The sequence below is a fragment of the Nothobranchius furzeri genome, chromosome 9 (assembly GCF_043380555.1).
Source record: "Nothobranchius furzeri strain GRZ-AD chromosome 9, NfurGRZ-RIMD1, whole genome shotgun sequence".
In the NCBI taxonomy this organism is placed as follows: Eukaryota; Metazoa; Chordata; class Actinopteri; order Cyprinodontiformes; family Nothobranchiidae; genus Nothobranchius; species Nothobranchius furzeri.
The window spans coordinates 64,096,478-64,123,452 of record NC_091749.1 but is presented as its reverse complement, the minus strand read 5'-3'; the positions used below and the strand labels follow the sequence as shown (position 1 = coordinate 64,123,452).

At 40.2% G+C, this 26,975-nt stretch overlaps 2 protein-coding genes across 2 annotated transcripts in view; one reads left to right on the top strand and one right to left on the bottom strand.

Annotated features, from left to right (window-relative positions):
• Window positions 1-438: 438 nt before the first annotated feature.
• lgr4 (leucine-rich repeat containing G protein-coupled receptor 4) overlaps window positions 439-26,975 on the top strand; it is a 62,331-nt gene continuing 35,794 nt past the window's right edge. The window contains exons 1-2 of the mRNA XM_015953164.3: window positions 439-844; window positions 24,480-24,551. Coding sequence (XP_015808650.3) covers window positions 663-844; window positions 24,480-24,551 — 254 coding nt within the window. The 5' untranslated portion in view covers window positions 439-662. The remainder of the gene's footprint in view (window positions 845-24,479; window positions 24,552-26,975) is intronic.
• LOC139071830 (uncharacterized) lies at window positions 7,991-10,224 on the bottom strand. The gene is made up of 2 exons (XM_070555040.1): window positions 8,356-10,224; window positions 7,991-8,259 (listed from the first exon to the last, which is right to left on the bottom strand). The coding sequence occupies exons 1-2, from the start codon at window positions 10,219-10,221 to the stop codon at window positions 8,215-8,217; spliced, it is 1,911 nt and encodes a 636-aa protein (XP_070411141.1). The 5' UTR covers window positions 10,222-10,224; the 3' UTR covers window positions 7,991-8,214.

Below are 26,975 nucleotides of genomic sequence, written 5' to 3'. Positions count from 1 at the left end.
GTAACTTGTGGTCTGGGAGTGTGCGCTGCTTGGCAGACTCTGACGTTGCAACGCAGGTTTTGAGGGCTGAGCAGGCCGGGGGCCCAGTGCTGCTGCTGCAGGTTGTCCGGTAGGGTGCCTGTCGAGCTACAAACATGCTGTTGATGTCAGGAGCAGAGCGGGGAAACGCGAGGAATGGCTGCAAACTGACGGTACCCTCCTGCAAGGAAACAAACCAGGACGCAAAACATTGTCCGGTGTGAGTTTAGCCGAACGTTTTCCACCGCTACAGACTCAACCTCTCTTCCAGCGACGCACGACGGCGCGTTGCTAGTTACTATTAATGTTTTTGCTATTTAATGGGACAACGAAAACGCAAAAAAACGCAAGGTACCCTGCCGCTCCTGCTACTTTAAGGACAAATGCGATAAAAGCGGGGCTGAGAAATGCTTCGCTCTGAGGTAACTCGCTCGTCTTCGTTTGGGTTTTAAGCTGGTTCCGGAGCTCGCGTGCATCTTTTTTCGTCGAGCTCGTGAATGAACGTTAGATACGGCTGGGCTTCATCTGTTCGTGCCTTAGCCGACCGACCACATGAGAAGTCGACGTGCGGAGTAGACTCAAACCACAAACAAAGGCACCCGTTTTTATTCCCCACCGCTCCCACCTGAAGAAACGACGAGAAAATGCGTGTGGATTTGTTTTGGATGTGTTTGTGGTGTTTAATTCGCCACAGTGTCTCCGGTCAAGGGCAGTCAACGGCCGTATGCTCGCCCTCATGCAGCTGCGATGAAGATGGGGGAGCAGACTGCTCCGGGAGAGGACTAACCACCGTCCCGACCGGGCTCGGGACTTTCACCTACTACCTGTAAGTGTAACCAGCACCCACAGTGAAATAAATCAACCTAAACCACCACTGTGTTCTCAAAAATACCCACCAGAAACGCCATAATGGGCGTCAGGCATCACTAGGTAAAGGTCCTTAAAATTGGCTCCACTAAGATGTTGGGATAAAGGCTTCATACCTAAAGTGCAAATAGTCAATAATTCGTATTTTTGCCAGTTTAACCAATATAAGATACCCTTGTAAAATAGTTTTCTGCTTTGTTTTATATTATATTTATAAAGTAATTTTGTTGGGTTCATTGTAGTAGATGAATGGTTGCAAAATTAGAGATTTTCTGGAGACTATTGGTGGTAAATATTCCTGGTTTCAAAGAGGAATTTGAAGACCTGATTACCACGGTCTATTATTTTAAGCTGTTTCTTAAAATGTCTTGCCTGGATCAATGGACGGTTTCACTTTTGATATTGAATTATGTGAAATCAGAGTGGGTACCTGCTTCTCACAATTGATTGACTTTTAATTTGGGAGATTGAGATAAATCATTGATGGGAGTAACTGTAAACAATTTCCAATTTAGAAATTGCGCAACTAGAGAAATGATAAACAAAGGTCCTTTTTTAACCAACACTTTAAAATTCTGTATGAATATTAAGGGTGTTTGGTTAAATACAGATGATAATTTAATTACTGTGTTGTAAAGTGCCTTGGGAGTTCCAGGACTCTGGAATGCGCTATATCAAATACGGGCCATTTGATGCGATATAAAAATTTAGCCTGAGTAAGATACAAGTTTTAAAGCTTTAGTTAGGTTGATTTAAGATATTCTTTATTGGATAACCTTTGCAGACTTGGACTTGTTTCTTTTGCATCCAAATGACTAAATAAGCAGCATTTATAGCTTTAACAATCCACATATTTATTACCACAATTTATAGCTCTGTAAGCATGGAGTGCCATTTCAGGTGTTTTTGTCAGATGCCCACTTTTGCCTCATGCACAAAGAAGGCAACAAAGAAACAAACCCGTATTTTCATGCAGATCCTACATTTACACTGCACTGTATTCAAAGATATGATTATTCCTCTGTGCAAGTAGATGCAGTGGTCTGTGCAGGTTCTGGAAATGATTGGATTGAATCCCTGAGTAATGTAACAAGTGTCGAGGTCACGTTGCGATAGCTGTGGTGGAGTAGTCTTCAGTGCCCTGTTCCTGGTACTTTGCTTTATGTACAAAATTTAGAGGTTGGATAGTTTTGTTATTTTATTTTCTGTTAAAGTACGGTTTCAAGGCTGGACACCCAGTCTCATAAAAAACGGGTAGACCTAAAGTGTTGCAGAAACAGTTGATGATTGCCTCGTGAAGGTAACTGTTGGTTTCACAACCTCTGGGTTAATCACAAACCAAAGCAATCACCCCTGACCGCTCTTACTCAAAAAACAAATAAGAGAAATTCTGACTTTACTTGGGTACAAGTTCATGTCAAATGCTGGACTTAGTTCAGACAATAAGATAAAAATGTTGACCCCCACAAAGCTTGTACTTATGGTCTTGTGTGTGGGAATGTTTGTGTTGTTTGGCAACAATTTAAACATCTTGGCCCAAACTTCATTGCACCAGGACCTATCGTATGCCACTTGAAGTGAAAATTGTCAAGCATGTGTGAAGTAAACTAAACAGTGAAGGTGGAAGGTGTCACGCAAAGCCTTGTGCTTATAGTTGTTATTCTCCACATCGCCATGAACGGCTGTAATCTTTCCAGTTTGTAATGGTGGTTTGACTTTTTAAAAGGTGTGGAACACTGATAAAAACTATTTTTAAATTATAATCTATCACTCGTTGGGTTTTTCATGCAGGCTGAACGTGAAAATAGTCTCCTACATATATTTTCTACATCTACCACTAATCTCGGAATCAAACTGGACCAACATTTATCACTTGAAAATCATGTCCGTCACCTTTCTAAAGTATCATTTTTCCATCAAAAAAAACATAGCAAGAGTTCACCCGTTTCTTACCCAATCAGATGCTGAGAAGTTGATCCATGCCTTTGTTTCATCTAGGCTAGACTACTGCAATTCTTTACTTACTGGAATTTCTAGTGGATGCCTACAGAAACTTCAGCACATCCAGAACTGTACTGCCAGAATTGTGACAAGAGGTCACAAATATGACCACATGACACCTGTCCTGAAGTCTCTTCATTGGTTACCAATCCCCTATAGAATACAAATACAAACTAGGTCTCCCTACCTATCAGTGTATCCACAGAAATGCTCCTATTTATCTTAAAGAGAGAAATCTTCGCTCTAGAAATTCTCAATTCCTGCAACAGCCCAGAACAAAACTTCATACCATGGGAGATCGAGCTTTTCCAGCAGCAGCCCCACACTTGTGGAACACACTCCCTGAAACATTGAGAGCACCTCAGAGTGTTGAATGTTTTAAAAAACATCTGAAGACATTTTTATTTACACAAGCTTTTCCAAACTGCTTGGTTTTGCTGTTGTTTTACCATGCATTAACTTAGCATTGTATGGTTTTATGTATTTTTTTTATTAGTTTTTATTCAATGTTTTTAATTATTCCTTACATTGTTTCTGATTTCCTACTGTAGCACTTTGAGATTTCATTGAAATGTAAAGTGTGTTACAGATAAAATCTATTATTATTATTATTATTATTATTATTATTATTATTATTATTATTATTATTCCTACACCTATCTCCTGCTTTAGCTTCTGATAGAAAATAGATGGTAAAAATCTAGGATTTAAAACCCACGACAGATCTACATCACACCTTCACTTAACATTCATGGACTCATGGCTGTTGTTGGTTTAACGTCCAGAAAACAGCAGAGAATGTCTTAACTAGTAGAAGCTAATTGTTAGCATTTGCAACTCCACCACATGGCAGAAATCTTTCAGGGTTGTGTTATTTGTGGAGATGAAACGGAGTCAGTGGTAGAGTCGTGTTGACGTTGTCCAAATATCAGGAAATAAGACTCCAAATCCTGTCTTGTTCAGCTCAACTCTTATCTGGCTCGCTGCTAGTTCCTGAAACTGGTGTAGAGTATGAATTACAAGGCATTCATTCCAAGAAACCACCTCAAATGTATTGATTAAACGGATGTTCAACATCTTTAATCAGCCCGAAACCTGCTTTAACAAAAAATATTAAAGCAGTCAGAGCCTCGTAACCATCTATTTTATGCCAAGATGGACAAGAAGTGTGTATTTTAAGGATTCATGCTGTGTTGTGTTTTCATATTCTGCATTGCACATTGAGATCTAAATGCTCAGTGACAGGTTTAAACACTAAACTGCCTAATGGGTTCACCTTAGAGTTTTATAAGTATGTGAAAGTCTTTCCGTCTCTCTCTGTCCTACACTCTTTTGCTCTCCTGGTCTCTTGAACTCTATTTGTCCTCTCCCACTCCCTCCATCTTTTGTGTGTGGAGCAGTGGGGTTAGGGATCATGATGGATTAGTGTGACACATTGCAGCTGCAAAGGCTCCCTCTCCGGACTAATGCACCCACAACCTTATGCTGATGTCTTAAAGAAATAGCTCACGTAGAAGTGTTTTGTCTTTACATGGACTGTTTGCAGTTTCCATGTGTTTCCAATTAACATGGTGGAATAGTGGCTGGAAAAAGTAGAAAATCAAGTCAATTTGAGCAACAGAACAAGATTCAAGCTCCTTTAAAATTGTATTTTGTGCTCCAATGGTACAAATGCCTTATTATGTTGATGGGAATTAGACATAGTTTTGTTATGTAGCTACTGTGGGCTTGTAGGAAAAATAGTTCTGGAAATTTACACATTTTACAATAAACCACATGACTGTGTTGGCATAGACCTCTACCTGCAGCCTGTTGGGGTTTGAGTTATGGCTTCTGCAGCTACAGCCTTGTCACTGTAAAGCAGATGAGGGACAAGAGGTCTCCCAGCCAGCATTAAAGCAAACAGTCCTTTTGAGGGTACGTAGTTTATGTGTTTCTGACTTTCTGAAAAAGTTTATTTTTTGTTATATTTCCTGAAAACACTTTTGTGCACCGTGAGGGAGCTTGAGGGTGTTATTACAACTTATATGTTATTACAGCTTATATCTCAGCTATGTTAAGTTCTTTCATAGCATGAATGACGCTAAGCCTTCTGGGGGAAAACTGAGGGGTGGCGTCAGGGTTCTTGGTCCCAACTGGTGGAACTTGCCTGCTTCACCATTGGAGCCCTTGATCCACTTTAACTGAATGATACTTTTGTTCTTGGTCAGTAGAGGTGAAAGGAGCCACTCAGTAGTTCCCACCGCAAAACAGGATGAGCTGTGGACGGGAGAATATTAACATTTACCCCCTCACCACCACTCCTTTTTGCATTTTCTCTCATTTATTACCAGTAGTTCAATTCCCCAACCACAGTTGTTACTTGATTATTTCAAATTTTTAATTTGTAACTTTTAAATTTCAAATACTCTTAACATCTTCAACATGATCATGTGATGTAACGGCTAAGGATAAATAGCCTCAACATTTGTTATAATGTTACTGTTATTTCTTTTATATTAAAAAAAATATCAATGCAAGTACGGAAACCTTTTCAGCTTCTACTTCTTACAAGTGTTTAAGCATGATGACAGCATGATTATTGATACAACCTTCTTTACAATATGCTGCCACCCAATATGTTATTGTGCAAACTACAGAATGTAAATGTGTAAAATCATTTCATTTCTATTTCAATATGGTAATTTTTGTCACAAAGACTTATGATCTTATTACTGCATGCAGTCTAAGGCATTATTACCTCACTTTTCTAGAAATAGTTTACCATAAGAAGGAGCTATACTGTTCTAAAATAAAATGTTTTATTTTATTTTAATTACCTTAAAAGACTCAAAGTCTCTTTTTACACTTTATATTTATTTAATCAGGATCGTTGTCAAGTCGACGCCAGAAACAATGAAACACAACTTGAATATCAGATGAACAACAAGGCTTTATTCAACCGGCATTCATACAAGTTATCAATCATGAACGAAACATTTCTCTTACCGTTGCTTATGGGTGGAGAGCTGAACACCCCAGTTAGAAAACGTAATCCATGATAGGTGAAGAACTGAACACATGTAATCCATGAACCTCGTCAGGTAGAATCCAACAAGCAGCTCTAACAGCTCTGAGCTCTGCTCTGCTCCTTATACATTCCCTGATGTGCGTGCAAAGCTGCACACCTCCACCAGGATTACCTTGATTACATCCTCATGATCACATTATGTTCGGCTCTACCATGATTATCCTCATGATAAGTGTGATTGACAAACAGTAGTGATCAATAACTTGTATAAAGCAATTATACAACAGATGACAAGTTCATTTTTATTACATTCCACTCTTGAACTTTTCATCTAATTTATGTAACATCATGGATCCATCACCATTTCCCCATCAAAACCAACGTCATTTATAACATACCTTGTAGTTCCACTTTAATTTTCATCGTAGTCTTTGCATTATTACCCAATTTATTTCTCTTCTTAATCGAATAACATACCAACAAATAATAAGATTACACAATGTTAGAATGCTGATTATAATTAATGCTGCAATCATAGGTGGAATTAGCACTTTATTAGCGGTACTCGACATGCCTGTAAATATATCCCACCAATGATGAGCGGAAGCCTGTTCAATCAATGTAGCAACATGTTTTATTTCCCCTTGTGCCACAAGAGTAGACACCATGAGCCTGGAAAGGTTGGACCTATGAGAGTCAATCAATTTTGCCACTTCAGTGGAACCATCCAATGCGCATTTGAATTGTTCCAGTGAGAGTGTCCAAGGGGAGTGTAAAACCTCCCATTGTATCTTAGTCAGCCGACTAGATACAGTGTAATTACTCAACCAATAGGTCACGTTATTCCATTCCCACATATGTATACCCTTGAGACAACCTGAAAAGGGAACTGAAGGTACCTGTGGGGAATTGGTCATTGTAGCCACGCATAAGGTGTTAGGACCCACCTGCCAAAACTGTTCCTCTGGGGGTGTGACCGTCCAATCACAGAGTACGACCCTTGAATCAGTGAAACATGGATTGCTATGTCCTTTTACCAATGGGCAGGCTAAACCCTTATCAGTCTCATCACAGTGTTTTACTTCATATGTTCGATTTGTTTTAACATCCCACCACTCTCCACTAACATGGAGATACCAAAACCCTTTAGTGGTTATCACCGGCAGTATCTGATATCTACACACAGTCATTACTGATGTCATATTATACTGATCCCAGTATCCAGTACACATAGATTTATTACAAATCGTCATTTCTGCATGTAGCTGTAGCCATAATGAACTACTGATGTTCCATAATGTTCGCCATGCATGATAGTTATTACTCATTACCTGTATTTGAAACCTATTTCTCTGTGTCTCAGCATGAATAGTCTGCAAGGAACAGACTGTCCAATTACCTATGTGTGACAAATTATGCAATGCATCATAAGTTTCATTCCAAAGCTTTAGATTCCATTTAAATACACTTTTCCACACATCACTTCCTTCTAACTGACTAGATACAGTCGAAGGCATCCATCTTGCAGTCTTGGTGACAGCTTGTGCGGTGTATTCTCCAGTGTTGGACAGCATAGTTCGTGTCACCTCATGGTCTGCTGTGTTAGCCAGACCATACAAAGTTCCAGTTCCTCCTAGCACGGTGTCATACCATGCTCGCCTCCTCCTGTTACAAGGCGGAATAGGAGGGAATTTCACAGTCCATCGCACATATTCGGCTACCCTTATTTGTCCCATTTGTTGACAAGTGTGAACCAGGGGAGCTACAGCTGTCTGCGTAGCTCTAGCTGTGTCGGGCAGCACCCAGAATATGTACAAATAGGCGTATCCTCCTGTGATTACAGTTCCATTCCTGATCCGGAAATCGCGATCAACCTTCATACTCCAATTTGTGCCATTTTGTATGCAAGTACCATTCCCCTGATGGTATGCACAGATGCGCGCTGCAGAATTAAAGGTTACTGTTGATCCTTGAACCAACACCCCCGGGCTGATCTCCCTTCCTCGGATTTTAAGACATCCTCTGCACCGGTACATCTTACCGGTAGACGTTAGGTTTCCCAAGTAGCAAGCGTCATTTGCTCTGCATGTGAATGTGCCTTGAGTGCGGTTGGACATACTGCTAACCAATTCCAGATGGCCCATGACCCCTTCTTCCAACACTTGTCCTTCCGTGAGCCCCCAACAGAAATGTGCCCTCAGTGCGATGACAGCGAGGACATGGAGGACGATGACCAAACATCCGACACCACCAGGTCCGCGGAGCCCATCCATCGCCTCGACAAGGGTTCAATCCTTTTGTAGGGGAAGGGGACCCAGTCAACCACCGTCACTCAGACACCCGCCTATGGGATACATACAAAACTGCAGATAGAATGACAAGCATTAATTTTCTCTCCTGTAACATTTGTTTATCGGAATATTAATCCATTTTTCCTCTCCGGGGAACAATACACTTACCACAGCATCTTTTCCCTGTGCAATAATCTCTCCAGCTCTGGGAGGACCATTGAGCTGCTCCACCCACACTTTTGCCCCCGCAGTAAAGTCTGATGATCCAAACCCAGTTTCACCCCTCTGAGTGATAGTGGTAGGTTTAGTAATCTCTTCAACTTTGGACATTACACACCGTTTGATTACTAACTGAGCTATCTTGTCTCCTTTTTCCAGTACCAACGGTTCTTTACCTGTATGCTGACACACCACACCTATTTCCCCTTGATAGTCTGAGTCTATTACCCCAGCTAAAATGGTTAGACCCCTCAAAGCTAAACCACTTCTTGGACACACATGAGCATAAGTTCCTGGTGGACATTGAATTCCCAATCCTGTTTTTACCACTGTCACTTTATTGGTTACTAAAGTGATGCTTTCCAAGATTTTAAGATCTAATCCCACAGAGCCCGCAGTTGCTCTAACAGGGAGTTCTGCCTCAGAAGTTAGTTTCCACATTCGTATAGGAGGGTCAGTAGAAGTTGTTTCCCTTCCTGCCCTGGCAACCATTAGCATCAGTGGAGTAACTCCATCCCCCACGGGTCTGTTATTTAACTGATGTACTGCCCTAGTCAGATTTTCTCTCCATTTGTCCAAAGAATTAGTAACCGATAGTTTCCTTAGTTTCTCTTTCAGTAACCCATTCATTCTCTCAATGAGTCCACTAGCTTTCGGGTGATATGCTACATGATAGATCCATTCTACCGCGTTGTTCTCTGCCCATTCTTTGATCTTATTTCCAGTGAAATGGGTACCATTATCAGTCTGAACCTGCAAAGGTAGTCCATAATAGGTCTCTATTAATGACAGACATTTCAATGTAGCCTCCTGATTGGCGTTATGACACGGATGCACCACCAGTACCCCTGACACCGTATCCACGGCTGTGCATGCATACTTACAGTTTTTACTTTTTGGCAATGGTCCAATGAAATCAATCTGCCAACACTGTCCCGCTTGTTTACCTCGATGTATCTGTCCCTGTATATGTCGAGGGATTCTCTTTTTCTGATGTTGACAAGGTTCACAATCTTCTATGGCAGTTTTAATATCATCAATGATGAGATCTATTCCTCTGTCCCTCGCCCATTTCAATGTTCCCTGCACACCCCAATGTCCAGCAGTAACGTGAGCCCATTTGGCTAATCCAGGACTTGATTGTCTTACAGCCTGAATTTTCACTATCTTAACTACAGTCTGATTATGCAGGGATTCAGGATCATTGTTATTAGTATGAGCATCCACATGTAATACTGACACAGGAATATTTTGGCATTTCTCCCAAATGTCCTTCCATAGGTCAGCTCCCCAAACCTCTTTTGAATGTATCTTCCATTGTGTAGCATGCCAAGTTGGCATCCAAGTTAACATTCCTTGGGCTACTGACCAGGAGTCAGTATAAATACTTACTCCCTGCACCCCAGCCGCCATTATTACCATGTGTACTGCTTTCAACTCCGCCCATTGACTACTCTTTCCTGTCCCTGTGAGTTCCATAACTTGTTGTGTACCAGGGTTAAATGCCCCAGCCTTCCATTTCCTGGTTCCTGCCACATATTGACAGGAACCATCAGTGAACCAGGCTCGCTCCTGCTGCTCTGGGGTGAGTTCGCTCCATCTTACCCCCAGTTTCACAGGAGAATCCTGGATTGGTTTTACCTCAAAAGGCACTTCATCCATTTCTGGAACGTCTGCCACTTGCTCGTGGAGCATTGATACTCCTTTTTCTACAATGTTTCCCTTTATTTTATCAGGATTGCCATGAATTACCGAGGCCTCCGCCCCAGTGTCAACCAATGCCATTACTGTCTGTACTGATTTTTTCCAATACATCTGTAATTCCACATGTGGTCTGATATCATTTATTGACCATCCTGAGGCACTGGCAACAACCTGAGCTTGACCTTCATCCTATTCATCATCATGTTCCCTTCGGTGCTGTTTTTTCTTTCTACGCTTCACTGCCGCCACCTGATAACACTCATCTGAACTCTCCTCCTCTGAAGATTCCTTGGGAGGGGCGGAAGGTTCAGCAGGCTTCGACGCCACCTCCCTGATCACATTCTGCAACATTCCAACCAATTCTGACACAGACATCCTGTCGTCCTTTTCAGGACAATGTCTGAACTGACAATGGACCTTCAGTCCCATTTGTCTGCATTTCTCCATCAATGCATTAGTGGGCAATCCATCAATCTCCTCAAACGGCACTCCCGCTTGTCGCAGTGCCCTCCACAAATCTGTTCTAGAGGGGCCCATTGCCCCCCCTTTACGACCCCTTGAACGTGGATCAATCCTGGGTTTATTTTCAGTTCTAGCTCCCTCTCTCCTCGTCTCAGACCAATCACCCAGCGTGGTGAGTTCGCCAAGACGATCTTTTATCGCGGCAAAAGTCTGGTCTGCCGCGCCAAACAACAAGCTGGTCACCATGGGTTTATAATGTGGTGGGGCATGTCTGATGAGGTGATCTCTAGTTGCCTTAGAGATGTTACAGTCCACCACTCCAGCTCCCCCGTTTCGAGCCACTTGCTCTCTAATAGTGAGTCTGGTGAGCCGCTGAATGGCATCTCTCACTGTCTGCCATTGCCCTTTAATCTCAGACCAGTCCGCCGTGGTAGGATAGATTACATGACATGCCAGAGCATATGCATCCCCCACATTGAAATCTTCATCAGCTGGCAATGCCCGGACTGTAGCCCGGTATTCAGCATTTATCTGTGCATCAGTACTTAATCCTGAAAATCTCATGGCATCACCGGCATCTATGGCTATATCACACGCGCCATCCTCCATAAGGCGATTAAGCCAGGAGTCAGTTGGTTCGCCTGGGCGCTGTTTCAGCTTCCCATTCATGTGATTTAACTCATCTTGTGAATAATCCTCTAGCGTTGTTAGCAGCCTAGGGGCGGGTTGTGGCTGCTGTTGTAACATCCTTCTTATATTACCCGCCTCATCGAGTTCCGGCCGTCCCTGATCATCCACCATATCTACCAGTATTGGTGGAATAATTTGCTGTTCTCGCCGACGCCTAGTAATAGGTCTTTGTTCTGACATCTTTATCCCCTGTAATGATGGATACAAGGGCTGAGGTGGTGGGTCAGGTTTAATCGCCCACTCCTCCTCCTCATCATCCCCCCAAAGATCCCCGTTCCATTTCTCAGGGTCCCAATCTTCACCAACATTCTTTACAAACGCCCGGATCTGAGCAGGACCTGTTCTACGAGGTCGCTTCTTTTCCTTCCTTTGCGCTCGAGACACAAAAGTCAGCGTTTTATCCAAAACATTCTGAGCATGCTTTAGCTCTTTCCCCATCACACACACTCTCTGCTCAAACTCTGAGCATGATTTTCCAACTTCTTCAGCATGGATTTTCTCCTGCGCCGCTCGCTCTCTACAACTGCTCAATTCTAACTCCTGTTTTTTCCATGCTTCTGCAAAAAGCCACATCATATCTCTCACTCCTGCCAGCGGCGCTTTTTCTTTAACTTCTTTTTTTTTTTACTTTTTATTTATCAACTTTTACTTTACAAACACATTCCCCTTCGTACTCAGCATTCATCATATTTTTTAACATTGAGTTCTGTTCATTTCCCCTCGTTCGTTTTCTAGAAGTCTTTCTTTGTTTGTGCTCTTCCGCCGTTATTCTGTCCATTCTTTACCTTTGTCTTCTTGTCTTCTCATTCCCTTCCGTGTCCGTTGTTCTTCCTTCCCCGATTAACCTGTTTTTCTATTTCTATCTTCTTGGCTTGTTTTCTCTTTCTAATCATTCATTTTTCTTCTCCTTCTTTTGAGTACTTACAATGCATACAAAACGAAAAGAAGAAAAAAAGACGACAGAAAAACAAAATAAATAAAAAAGAAAAAATAATAATAATAAAAAGATTTAAAAAAAAAAAAAAAAAAAACCCATATATAAATAAATCAAAAGGTCGGCTCATCTGCAGATTTCTTCTTTCTCTCCAGTTCTATATATCTGTATGTCTCCATTTAGCCCATCGTTTATGCATTTGTTCCCCTTTCAGTCTTAGTCTAAATGTCAGCTTCTCCATTTCCTGTATTTCTCCAACAATTGTCTTCCATTCTTCTATTGTTGGGGTCTCTGGTCTGGACCATTTTCTAGTGATGGCTTTCTTGGCTGCTATCATGAGTATCCTCATCAGATATTGGTCTCCCCCCGCTATTTCTTCCCGTATGGATCCTAGGTACATTAATTTAAATGTCTGTGGAAAATAATATCCTAATATTATTTTGGTGTTCTCATATATTTGATTCCAAAAAGGTTTTATGTTCTTGCATTCCCAAAATATGTGGGCGTGATTGGATTCTATATTTCCACAATTCCTCCAACATCTCGTTTGTTTTTGTATTTGTTTACTTATGATTTTCGGTGTGCTGAAGTATCGTATTTGGTTCTGCCAGGCAAATTCCCTCCATTTTTGTGATTGTGTTGTCCTATTTTGTGTTTTCCACATCTCCTCCCATTCCCCATCCAGTATTTCTTCCCTAATTTCTTTTGCCCATTTTTCTTTGATATACTGTGTTGAGTGGTTTTCTATCGTCAATAATGTTTTATATATTATGGATAATTTCCGTTTAGGTGCTGGATTTGTATATGTTTGGATCATCATTGTTATTATTTGATTATTCCCTCGAATTTTCCTTTGAATTCTGTTAGTGTAGTAATCTCTTAGTTGTAAATATCTAAACATATCCTTATTTTCCACGTCAAATTTTTCTTTCAATTCTTGGAAACTGTTTATCATCCCTTCTTTCTGAATTATTCCTAATGCTGTCATTCCTGTCTCATTCCATTTTTTGAATCTATTATCCCTTTTTCCAGGTTCAAAGTCCGAGTCCCACCCTATCCATCTTAGCAATCTTAGCTCTCCCTCTATTTTTAGTTTCTTGCTTATGTTCCACCAGGTTTCTAAACTAAACTTAGTTATCGGGTCCAGTTTTTCAATATTTTTCGTCCAGTATTCTTTTCTGGTATTTTCCCCCAGTAATGTTTGGATTGGTATTTCCTTTCTCTTTGTCTCTATTATTTTCCAGTGGTTCAAGTTTTGCGGGTCACACCAATCAATGAGTGGTGCTATTTGTGCTGCCTGATAGTAATGGTATATATTTGGCACAGCCCTCCCTCCCTGTTCTTTTGCTAGTTGTAGGGTAGACCTTCTAATTCTTGGTTTTTTGCTTTTCCAAATAAATCTTGATAATTGTTTATTCCATTTATTGAATTGTATTGTTGGTATTTGTATTGGGAGGGATTGAAACATATATAAGAGTCGTGGCAAGATATTCATTTTGATAATGTTTATTCTGTCGTATAGTTGTAATGGATAGGATGTCCATCTGTTTAGGTCTGCGTTAATCGTTTGATTTAATTCCTCATAATTTTGTTGAAATAGATTCTTCAGGTCTTTAGTTATGTTGACTCCTAAGTACTTAATGTGGGTATTATCCCATTTAATCTTATATTTGATCAATTCTGTTTTTAGTGTGTGATCATATAACAATGCCTGTGTTTTATGTATGTTAATCTTATATCCTGAGTGTTCCCCATAGGCTCTCATTAGTCCCAATAGGTTCCTTAGGTTATTAGTCGGACTGTTTATGTATATTAATATATCGTCTGCAAAGAGGCTTATGGTATGTTCCTTATTATTAATTTCTATTCCTTTTATTTCATCCTCCTGTCTAATTGCCTGTGCTAAAGGTTCAATATATAGCGCGAACAGAGTAGGGCTGAGACAACAGCCCTGTCTTGTTCCTCTTGTTATCTGTATCTCATCTGTTATTGATCCATTTATTTTAATTCGTGCTCTTGGTTCTGTATACAGGGCCTTAATACAGTTTACTGTCTGTTCATTAAATCCAAATTTTTTTAATGTTGCATATAGGAATTCCCAGTTTACCCTATCAAATGCCTTTTCTGCATCAAAGCTTATTATAGTTGCCGGTATTCTTTTGGAATTAATTTCTTGTATTATGTGCAGTGTTCGTCGTATGTTATCTTGTGTTTTTCTCTCTACAACAAAGCCACATTGATCCTCATTGATTATATCTGGAAGAAATCCTTTAATTCTATTAGTTATTATTGTTGTATATATTTTGTAGTCTATATTAAGAATTGAAATCGGTCTATAGTTTGTTGCTTCTTCTTTGTTTTTCTGTGGCTTAGGTATTACAGAGATAATAGCTTCTTGCCATGTTGGTGGTATTTTATTGTTGGTCATAATCCAGTTGTATGTTTTATGCATTATTGGTACAAGTTCCTGCTTTAATTTTTTATACCATTCTGCTGGGTATCCATCGCTTCCTGGTGCCTTATTTGTTTTAAGTTTATTTATTGCTTCTATTATTTCTTTTTCCGTTATTGTCTTTGTAATATTCTTATTCTGTTCTGTCCCTATTGATGGTAAATCTAAATTTTGTAAGAATTCTTCTATTTTGTTATTGTTGCTTCCTAGCGGTTGCGTATATAGTTCCTTATAATATTCCCTAAATATTTCTTCAATCTCTTTAGGTTCGTGTGTTATTTTTTTTGTCTTCGGGTTGCATATTTTACTTATGTTATTTTGTTCTTGTTGTTTTCTTATTCTTCTTGCTAGTAGCCTCATTGCTTTCGGCCCTGCTTCATAGTAGTTTTGTTTTAAATATTTTGCCTTAATTTCTATTTCATTTTGGTGCATTTCATTTATTTTGTTCCTGATGTTTTTTATTTGTTCCCGTGTCTTTGTTTCTGTTTTCTGTTTGTCTTTCTTTTCCATTTCTTCTAGTTCCTTTGTAAGTTTTTCATATTGTTTAGTCTTATCCCTTTTCATTTTGCTTGTAATCGCAATTAATTTCCCTCTGATCACTGCTTTCATCGCATCCCACAGTATATCTGGCTGTACTTCTCCATTATCATTTTCTCTCAAATATTCCTTAATATTTTTACTGATCTGTGTTGTCATTATTGTATTATTAAGTATTCCTGTATTCATTTTCCATAAAGTTTTCCTTTTAATTTTGTTGTTTAGTTGAATTTTGAGATATATTGCATTATGATCTGATAGATCCGACCCGCCTATTTCGCATTCCTTTATTTTATATCTATGTTCTTTTTGTATTAAAAAATAGTCAATTCTCGAGTAGGTTTTATAATGAGCAGAGTAGTGGGTATAGTTCTTTTGCGCTGGATTAATTTCTCTCCATATATCTATAAGTCCCATTTCTTTAGTTATTGTATTTATTAATTTGGTTAGTGTTTTTTTATATGTTGCAGTACTTGTTGTATCGAGTTGGGAATTCATTATTAAATTAAAGTCTCCCCCACATATACAAACCCCCTCCATTTCCATTGCTAACATATTTAGTATATATTCATAAAATTGTTTATTACTTTCTGGTGGTGCGTATACATTGGCTAGTGTTACCATCTCATTTTCTATCTTTCCTTTGATTATGATAAATCGGCCTTCTTTATCTCGGACCTCTTTTACATTTTCATAGTTCTGTGAATTAGATATTAAGATTGCCACCCCTCTTTTCCGGCTATTGGGACATGAACTATAATATGTATTTTTAAACCCAAGTTTTTTAAGTTTTTCGTGTTCTTTCTGTGATAGGTGGGTTTCTTGTAGAAAACTAATTTGTATTTTTTCTTTTTTGATTTTATTTATTATTTTCGCTCTTTTTATTGGATTGCCCAGCCCATTTACATTCAGTGACATTATTTTGATTTCCTGGTTTTTATCATACATCATTTCTTATTCTTCTTGTGTCTTGCCCTTTCTCTCAGTAAGTTCTCCCTTTTGTCCTTGCAGATGGCCTTTCTAGTCTTGAGATACATAAAAAGAAAGAAAAAAATAAAAAAAATACTGATACAGAATAAGTAAATAAAGTACCCCCGCCCCCCTTTAAGAACCCCCTCCTTGTAACAACCAAACTTAGAACCTGTTGCTACAAGGTAACTGCCTTTGAACTTCCATGTTGAGATGCCCTCTTGTGACTCTCTACCCCTCCTCTGGGGGGAATGCCTTCCTTTCCAGAAGGGCCCCCCTACCTCCCTTTCTGTCTCAGTCATTCCACTCTAAACCGTGCCTAGTGACACTCGTTAACCAACATTTTTAAACTTTTTACCTTTATACATGTTCGCCTCATTTTCCTAGAGCGATACTTCCCCTTATTTATTCCCCTCCCTCTGTCTTTTTTCTCCTAAGTTCGTATTCTTGCAGACGTTCTCTGACTCTGTTCTTCAGCATTCCGTTATCCCCCACCTTTTTCCAGCTCGCCGGCCCCTTCGCATTAGCCTCTTTATTCTTTTGCATTTCTTCCTCTGCCATCTGGAGTCCTTCCACTGCGCATCCTCGTGACTTCAGGTCCCTCACCGCCTCCTCCGCGCTGTTGTAGCTCTTCATTCCGTCTTCCCAGAAGATGCGCATTTTAGTGTAGGGCGTTTGGAATCGAATTTTCATGCTTTTTAATTTCTTCTTTATTGGGAGATACGCCTTTCTCTGTTGCAGTACTTTTGCAGTGTAATCATGATCGAAATACACTCCCTCTCCCTCAAACATAATTTTTTTCCCCTTCTCCCAAGCTTTGTTCAGAATCATGTCTTTCGTTTTACTTTGCTGGAATTGTATTATTATGGATCTGGGTGCCTGCCCTTCCTTCGGCTTGGGCGCCTGCGCTCTGTGTGCGCTTTGTATTTGCAGATCTTCTTCTAATCCTAGTTCTTTCTTGAGCCATTCTTCTATTGTCTCCTTCAATTCGGATGGTTTAACTTCCTTACTTTCTTTGATTCCATACACCCTTAAGTTGTTCCTCCTTGCTCTTGCTTCGATGTCCTCTAGTTTGTCTCCGATGTATTTCTGTTGTTGTAACATGTGCTGTATGGCCTCGTTAGCTTCACAGCTCCATTGTTCGAGCTCTTCCGTTCGTGTTTCTCCGTCTTGTATCCTTTTCGTTTGTTCTTTAATTTCTTTGTCCATATTATCAAGTAGCTTATTAATATCTCTCTTGAAGTCGGTCAACTCCTTTCTCATTTCTGTTGTAATCTCCTCTTTGTTCGCCTGGAGTTCGGTCTTCATTTCGGCAGTTAGTGTTCGTATCTGGAGGCTAATGCTATCCAAACTAGCTACTCGTGTTAGCTCTCCTGTAGCCCCCACTGTTAGCATCTGCTTTGTGTCCTTACTTGGATCTTCTGGCTGCTTTTTGCTCTTCCCTTTATTCGTTGTACCTCCGCTCATTGTTGCTTTTCCTTTTCCTTATTTTTCCCTTTACAGTTCAGGCGTTTTCTAGTTCGTGTTTATGTTGGTTATACGGAGCTCTTGTCACTTGCGTCTGTTTCACTCTGTCGCCATACCGGAAGTCTTTCTTTAACTTCTATCCGCGTCAAACGGTCCAGCACCACGGCAGGGCTGACCACTCCATTTAACTCTCCCCACGGCCCAGGGCGTCCACCGCGCTGCCTTAACATATCACCAATGGTTCGGAACTCCTCCGTTTCCCAGCCGGGAATCGGCACGGGAATCGGCGTTCCCTCCCCAGAAGCACTCGGCTCCTTTTTGCTTCTCCAAAAACACTTCATTGTTGCTGGAATAGCTTGACTGATCCTGTTCGTGACGCCAAAAATGTTCTAAAATAAAATGTTTTATTTTATTTTAATTACCTTAAAAGACTCAAAGTCTCTTTTTACACTTTATATTTATTTAATCAGGATCGTTGTCAAGTCGACGCCAGAAACAATGAAACACAACTTGAATATCAGATGAACAACAAGGCTTTATTCAACCGGCATTCATACAAGTTATCAATCATGAACGAAACATTTCTCTTACCGTTGCTTATGGGTGGAGAGCTGAACACCCCAGTTAGAAAACGTAATCCATGATAGGTGAAGAACTGAACACATGTAATCCATGAACCTCGTCAGGTAGAATCCAACAAGCAGCTCTAACAGCTCTGAGCTCTGCTCTGCTCCTTATACATTCCCTGATGTGCGTGCAAAGCTGCACACCTCCACCAGGATTACCTTGATTACATCCTCATGATCACATTATGTTCGGCTCTACCATGATTATCCTCATGATAAGTGTGATTGACAAACAGTAGTGATCAATAACTTGTATAAAGCAATTATACAACAGATGACAAGTTCATTTTTATTACATATACAAATACAGGCCATTTACTAACATAGTTTCTTCAGGTCTCTGTTGGTGACAGTAACCTGCAAACCTCAGTTAAAGATGGATCTGAAAATTTATTTTGTAGCACACTGAATAAAGCAAATGTAGGATAAGCTCTCTGCAGAGTCCCGTCGGCCTTGGTTCTCTACATTCTGTCATTGTTTACTATTGCCTCTGTTTTTGATATAGCACCTTCTAGAGTCCTGGAACCCCCAAGGCACTTTACAACACAGTCAGTCATTAAATTATCATCTGTATTCAACAAAGCGCCTACAACATTCATAATGAGTTTTAAAGTGCTGGTTTAAAAAAAGAGGAAATTTTTGTTTTGCATTCTTCTGGTTGTGCAATTTGTAAATAGGAAATTAATTACAGTTACTCCCATCAATGACTTATCTCAATTTCCCAATTAAAAGTCAATGAATGGTGAGAAGCAAGGTACCCACTCTGATTTCACAGAATTCAAGATCAAGACTGAGTGGAGAGGCACTGAATCCATGTTCCTTCAATTGTGAAGTTTCTTCAGTCAGTGATAATCTGGCATGTCATCTCATCAGCTGGTGCTGATCCAAGTTCAAAGCAGATATATACTAGGGCATTTTAAAGCACTTCACTCATCTAGCACTAAGATACACACCCTCATTAGAAAAGCACGCAAAATGCTTGATTACAGCCACCCAAAGAAAAGTCTTCAACATCACAGATTTCACTAATTGGTATTGGGCTGTCTGACTTCAGTGTTTACGTTGTCGTCGTCTTCCTCCGCTTATCCGGGTCCGGGTCGCGGGAGCAGCATCGCAACTATTGAGCTCCAGACCGTCCTCTCTCCGGCCTTCTCCACCAACTCCTCCGGCAGGACCCCAAGGCGTTCCCGGACCAGATTGGAGATGTAACCTCTCTAATGTGTCCTGGGTCAACCCGGGGGCCTCCTGCCGGCAGGACATGCCCGAAAAACCTCCCCAGGGAGGCGTCCAGGAGTCATCCTGACCAGAAGCCCAAACCACCTCAACTGGCTCCTTTCGATCCGGAGGAGCAGCGGTTCTATTCCGAGTCCCTCCCGAATGTCCGAGCTCCTCACCCTATCTCTAAGGCTGAGCCCGGCCACCCTACGGAGGAAAGTCATTTTGGCCGCTTGTATCCGCGATCTCGTTCTTTCGGTCGTTACCCAAAGCTCATGACCATAGGTGAGGATTGGGACGTAGATCGACCGGTAAATCGAGGGCCTGGCTTTCTGGCTCAGCTCCCTCTTCACCACGACAGATCGGCTCAGCGTCCGCATCACCGCAGATGCTGAACCAATCCGCCTGTTTATCTCCCGATCCCTTCTACCCTCACTTGTGAACAAGACCCCGAGATACTTAAACTCCTCCACTTTAGGTAGGACCTCTCCCCCGACCCGGAGTTGGCAAGCCACCCTTTTCCGGTCGAGAACCATGGTCTCAGATTTGGAGGTGCTGATCCTCATCCCAGCCGCTTTACACTCGGCCGCGAACCTACCCAGCAAGAGCTGAAGGTCAGAGCTGGATGAAGCTAGGAGGACCACATCATCCGCAAAAAGCAGAGACGAGATTCTCCTGCCACCAAACTCAACACACTCCACAGCACGGTTGCGCCTAGAAATTCTGTCCATAAAGAGTCTTAAGTTCTTGCCTGTCACAAATTGTGTGACGTTACTGTGTTGTTTTCATACAAGCAACAAATACTGATGATGTAGAGGGACTTATTGAAATAAAAACTAATCAAGTTTTATATTTAATTTGAAAACCTCCATCTCAGGATGAATAAAAAAAGTCGTGTTTGTTGTTTTCGATTTAATCGATTTATTTCTCGATTCCGATCCTTTCAAAAACGCGTGATCGGGCCCAATTTCCGATCATGTGATCGGATCAGAGCATCCCTAGTTTATTTTTAATTTTTTTACCTTTGTCAGAATTTATTTCACTTGTCCACTTTTGCTTATTGGTAATAATATTTTCCCATAATGCTTCAGTACATTTCTTCAGTTAGCTTAACTTCTGATGTTTGAATCGTTTTTAGTTAGTTTGTGAGACATTTAATAAAAAATGCCAACTTTTTTATTATTTTCATTAAAACCTCAAGTTATAGCAGCAATGTATTTGTGTTATCTGTCACTAAGTTAGCAGCAGAAAGTTTATCCAATACTTTTAGTCATGATTGCATTCTAGCATTTCACCTAGCTGTAGAAATAGAAATGTTGGATAAAAAATAAATAAATAAATAAACTGGAGAAGCTTTTCCAGGAATCTTTTAGCTTGATTTGCAAAGCCTTTTGTTAACTTTCTTATTGGTAAAAATGTCCACAGAAAGCTGTGAACTTAAGGTTTTAGGGAATTTAATCAAAGAGTTCTCATGCTTATTCCTCATAAATAATACAAAACTACATATTTTGTTAGAAAAATTGGCTTTAGGAAGAATCAGAAGAGTCGTAACTCGTGTTTCTACCTTGCTTATGGTTCTTGTTTTCTTTAGTTACTGTAAGAGTCCCTCAACAAGTCAAGATATATTATAAGGTGGCTTTACCAGTTTATCTTTATAATTACTAGGTGTGAGTACTCAAGTTCGTTATAACTTTATGATCACTGACAGATAAAGTGAGTAACACAGCTCATCTTGTCACAACACCATGCACTGCTGGGAAAAACCTGCATCCTGGTATTTACGTCATGTTTCTTTGAAATTTGCCACCAACTTGGACGATTTTGAATAAAACCTAAACATAAAAATGGCAGTATTCAGTATATAAATTACAACAATGTATTCAAATGTTTGTCCAGTAAACATAAGATGTCCTTTTTGATGAGTTTAAAACAAAAATGTAACTAATATTACGCTTTTTGTGGAAATTACTAACAAATAATGAGCACATTTTGTATCAGAAAAAAATTGTAAGTAAAATATAATTTTGTAGTGTTTGATTACAAATAAATTTTAAAAGTAAGTAAAATTAACTCAAGGATTTATCAAGTGAATGTTACCAAGAATGTCAGTATGGTTACCTAGGTTTTTTCATGTAAATTTGGCTCTTCAAATTTTTTCAGTGAATTACTTCCTTTGCTTAGACTGCAGTGGGATTCACAAAAGCCGAATAATTTAATAGACTGAACAAGGTGTTCCTCTGGCCTTCAGAGGTGGTACTCTACTATCTTTAGGGCTGAGAGAGTCTGCTGCTTATGTCCAAGTTCCAGTCACTTCATTACAGATCCAAATGGTTTATGCCCATGAGATAACTTATGGTGGCTACTCAGTATGAGGTGGATGGTCATAACTTAATGGCAGATTAGTGTATGTGCTAAAACAACAAAATTATCTGTTAGACATAGTTTGTGGTTGCCCCATGTTCATTACTTGTTAGACCAATACATTTGTTTTCACTAAAAGGTCAAAAGGAGATTGTTGGTAGATTGTTTTTGACCGAGAAAAACAAATTTTATGTTTTCTGTGCCAACACACAACTTAATATTTCTACATTAACAATTTAAACAGAACTTTATTCTTTTCTGTGCTGCATTTTCTTTTTCCTCATACCTCACTTGGATCATCTGCTTCCTCTCTGCTAGAATAAAGCTAAAGGGCACATGGAATAGGAATTTACAGATACCTGTTTTGTAGAAGCTTTCAAGCCTGTCACCATTTATCACAGCTGCATTTTTAGTGTCCTCTTGAATCCGTCTTAGCAGGGACAGGCCAGGACCTTGATGAGTAAAGCAGCCAGACACCGAGGGCGGGAGGAAGTGTGATGGTCATTCAGGCCCCTAGTTACTCCCCAGCTCAGCATGCGGTTTATTCCAGTCAACAGTTTGGGGAGAGTTTGGTTAAATATGTAGTTACAGATGTATTAATCTGACCAGCGGCAGTAGAATGGCATCAGAGGTTACAGAACACTACAAGAGATGCTATCAGGGTAGAAAAATCATGGTGAGGGGGTCGATGTTGATGGAAGTGCTATAGCTGAATAGCATTTATGGTAATTAGATAAGCAGGTAGGTGGAGATGGGACACAGGTCACTGGGATGATGAGGGTTCTGTCAGTGTGCATCTTTTAAAAGGGGTGTTTGTGTGTGTGTGTGTGTGTGTGTGTCTGCAGAGGAAGTGCAATGTGATCCTTGTAGGTTTCAGGGGCCCACACATAAGGTCTGAGAAAGATCTGGCTGTGAAATTCAAGCTGTCTTGTTGGAGAGTAAAAAGGGAAGGAGGGTGCTGGGTATTGGTGGGCCATATCATACGTTTCACGATAGTAACGGTGTTTTTTTCTTGCCCAGTTAAAAAAAAATTAGTTGACATCAGCACGTCTTTGCACTCAAATGGGTCAAGCAGAATTATTAAAGTTATGAAGGCGCACATGACTGGAATCTCAGAGTGTTTGCTCATATGAGTATAGAAAGATTCATGGTAGCTGTGTTTTTTTTTTGGCAGCTGCAGACCCCTATACCTGCCACCTGGTCATGAGGACAGTCTCAGTCAGTCCCGTCTGTCTACACAAACAGAAAAGAGAGACGTACAGCCACAGACATGTATATGTAGACGCCCGATGGACTGACGCTGCCAATTGGAGCTGCCGTAGTGGCTGGCTGCCATCTTGGATAGGTCTCAGCTCATCCCCAATGCATTTATTTCTACTGAGGAAGGTGTTTACCCAACTAAATAAACACTTTTAATTATGCTTATCAAAAAATCAGACACATGGCATTGTATGATAATTAAAATATAAATATTAGTACATAAAATAAATACAAAATTTAATTCCCAATGGGTAGACTAGACAAATCAATATTAATCCCACGTGATCTGTTTTCAATATTGCAGCAGTTGTTGCAACCGTAGGCTGTCAAGTCCACCCGTCTGTATTTTTTTTACTTTAAAACTGTGCCCAAATGCTTTTTTAATTCTTAAACATCGAATAAAAAACACAGCAACACCAAATTCTGCACATAAACAGTCATGAAATGCGTTTTTATTAAAAAGGTTAATCGACGATAAAATCTATTAAAGATCTGGCAAGAGCACGCAATGTTCTGCAGAACCACAGCACTTTTTCACATATTGGTGAAAGTAAAAGTTACATTTTGAATTCTGGTTTTTTCAGTTATTCTCATATGCTATAAAACCTCACACAAGGTTAAACAATATGGTTGCAATGGAAATGTTGAATTCAGAAATAGAATAACTGGAATTAAAACAAAAAGGAATTGAAAATGGTGCCGGGATCATTTTCAAATGTGCAACTCACCTTTTTTGTCTTGATTTTTACATATCTTTTGGATGTGGGATCTAGGGGTCTTTTCTTTGAGACAGGTTAGCAAATTCCTAATCCAGATTACAGACTAAGATGTGAGTTTGCGCTCAGCTTCACTTATTGACCATAGTTTCTCTCTTGTATTGTTTACAGTTGAATACACTGCAAAAATAAATGTATTTCATTTAATAAAAAAAAACACTAATTCTCACATTAGGCTTGGTAGGGAAGCAAATTGGGTTCTGTGTGCATATTTTTCAAGCTGCTACACGTCTTATTTTAACTTGTTGATTTGAAAAAGGAAGATCCCTTGGGCTAAATGGAACTGATTTTCTTCATGGTATTCCTTTCCTGGAGTGTAGAGCCATGCATAAAACAGACATTTACTGATAAAATAGGTTCAAATGTTTTTCTAAACTTTATAAAAAAGTTTATAATTAAAAAAAAGTCTTTTTAAATGTCATTTAAATAATATTTACAATGAACTATTTAATAAAATTAGGCTTCAGATGCCTGTTTTCATCATTTAAAAAGATTAAAGTGGTGAAAGAAATGTGATTTAAATTATACAAATTATTTAACAAATGAAAAAAATTACTACAAATTATGTGATAATGACCTCAGATGTTTTAACAGTGTTTATTTATTCATTGTTCCCACAGTGACCTGAGTATGAACAACATCACTGAGCTACCAGCGTCTGTGTTCAAGAACTTTCCTTATCTGGAAGAACTGTGAGTACATGCCCCCTTTCTCATGTTAAGGATGTATTTACTTTGTGCATGAGTTGACACGATGGCCGCTCTTTATGCAGTGCACCTGGGTGGTTGAGTTAGTGCAGTAAAACACACGGTATAGCTGTTCAACCAGCCCTCCTTCTCAGGTGTGGAAAATGAACACGAGGTAACAAATCACTCAGCATTTTTCAGTTGAGCAACAGCGGCTATAAAAGACACCACACAGCTAATTAAAAAGGAGGGAATGCATTGAAGCAACAATCGGATGACATACGATGTGGATTTTAGCTTTTAAGGGATTATGAGGGTAGAAAACACAAATCTGTGCGCCTGGTCTTCATTGAATGGGGTTTCATCTAATCTCAGTGGATGTTATTTCTTTAAATGCCCCATCTGGCTTGGTTCTGCTGTGAGTCAAAGATAAAGATCAGTCTACCTGATATCAGGTAACATGCAGCTCGTGAGTGCAAAATGAGTTAAAATCTCAAGAGCGGTGCCTGCTCCGCTCGGCATTCATAAGCTTGTTTTTTCAGCCCTCGTTGCATCTGTCAGCCGGCCGAGTCTTCACCGTCTCCTTTTCTTTACACCACTTCAATCTGCTTTGTTGAAAGGCAATTTAGTTTTCATCGCATTGTGCGGAGGAATGCAAGGCAGGAAGGAAGAAAGCAAAACAATAGTTTCCATGGCAACAAGGTAAAAAAACTCAACCAGTCTCATCATGACTTCTGTCTTTTCTTGTCCTGTGAAACTGATGGGCTGTTGTTGAGAAGTGTGTTTTTCTGCACAAAGGTATTTTGATTGACATAAACCCTTAGCTCATTTGCATGTTTGTTTAACCTTTTTGTGTGGAGACGAATCCGAAGGCTTGTTGCGTTGAACCTCGTTGGAAGACTCTTTCGCTTTAGGGCTGCAGCAGTGTCAACGAACCAAAGCATGGGCCCCCAGGGTGAAAACAAGGAGAGCTGACGGAGAAATAGATCAGGAATATAAAAAAAAGAGAGAGAGGCCATCATACGATGAAGAGACAAGGAAAGAGTATTCTTCATTCTTAGTCACGCAACCTCCTCCAATGTTTTCTTTTTTTTTCTAAAGGCCCAAAAGCTCAACACATGTGATGACAGAGATATTATCTGTTTCATTTTGTATCTTGTTTATATTCTTGACAGTAACCTGCAGTTGAGACACTCAGTTCAGGATATAGAATGGCAGTTCGTCTGCATCAATTTTTGAAGCGTTTAGTTAAAATTGAAGAGGAAATAACATTGGTTTAAATATTTAAACGTCTTCTGAGCTTTGAATTTTCTGTGTTGCATGACGAATGCTCCTCATGTAAAATATTGTTTTTTTATCTATATTAGAGGCTGATGTTCTAGGAAATATTGTAAAAAAAAAAACAGCTGGTTGTCATGAGAAGCATTTGATGCACAAACTGTTTCTGCCTTTTACCTAAACACAAGCTACATTTTCAAGCAATTAAATTGATGATAAATGACCCGCACTTGAGTCGGAGGACTCCAAAGTGCTTTACACTACAGTGCATCATTCATCCATTCACATGTTGATGGTGATTAGCTGCGACGTGGCTACAGCTGCCCTGGGGCGCACTGACAGAGGCAAGGCCTGCTGAACACTGGCGCCACGGGTCCCTCTGACTAGGGCTGAACAATCTATATCGTTTTCTGGGTTTCCCCCAGAAAATGAGTTAAGCTTGGCGGATTCAGCCATCAGAGAGTGTGTGTGTGTGTGTCTGGTGGGGTTCGCACGCGACGTCCCACAGCGCTCCTCCGGGGGGGGGGGGGGGGGGGGGGGGTGCGCACACATTCCGCTGCTGATGGAGGGCTCTAGTTTCGTTGCGCCGTTCGTGTCAGCATACACGGTAGGGTCAGGGAGGGGGCGGGGCATGGCGCTTAGCCTGGCGGGTGGCTACGCAAAGTGTGGTGGGCCGTCAGGCTTATAAAACGCTGGGGGAAACCCTGCGTTCTTGGACTGAAATTGCGATTTTAAATAACGCAATCAGGTGATCGTCAAAGCTGCAATTTTTTAATAGTGCTCATGACTGATCCAGGATCTGCTAGTCAAATATTTTTAGACATCCTGGGTTTTCCAGTGTTACCGCAGCAGCAGCCAGTGTGGGGACGGGATGTATCGAGGCCTAACCTAATTGTTCGGCTGACAGAGTTGCTAATTTTAGTTACTAGTTTTCCCGTTTTATTTTTCAGTACATAGCACTGCTAGAGCCGATAATAATGCCTGTTGCCGTCTCTCAACACCATGGGTGAGTGAGGGGAAGAGAGAGAGATGTCTCCAGCAGCAGAATGGAGTTCTGCATAACAACGCTGATTTTACTTCAACGTCAGCTCGAGTGCGCACTTAAGTGAACTTGAAAGCGCAAACAGTTAGAATGTTTCTGATGGTACACAG

Coding starts and splice junctions, on each gene's coding strand:
- LOC139071830 (XM_070555040.1), bottom strand. CDS start 10,221: ATGTATTGGAAAAAATCAGTACAGACAGTAATGGCATTGGTTGACACT. Junction 8,260..8,355: donor CACAGGGAAAAGATGCTGTG/GTAAGTGTATTG, acceptor TTCTATCTGCAG/TTTTGTATGTATCCCATAGG.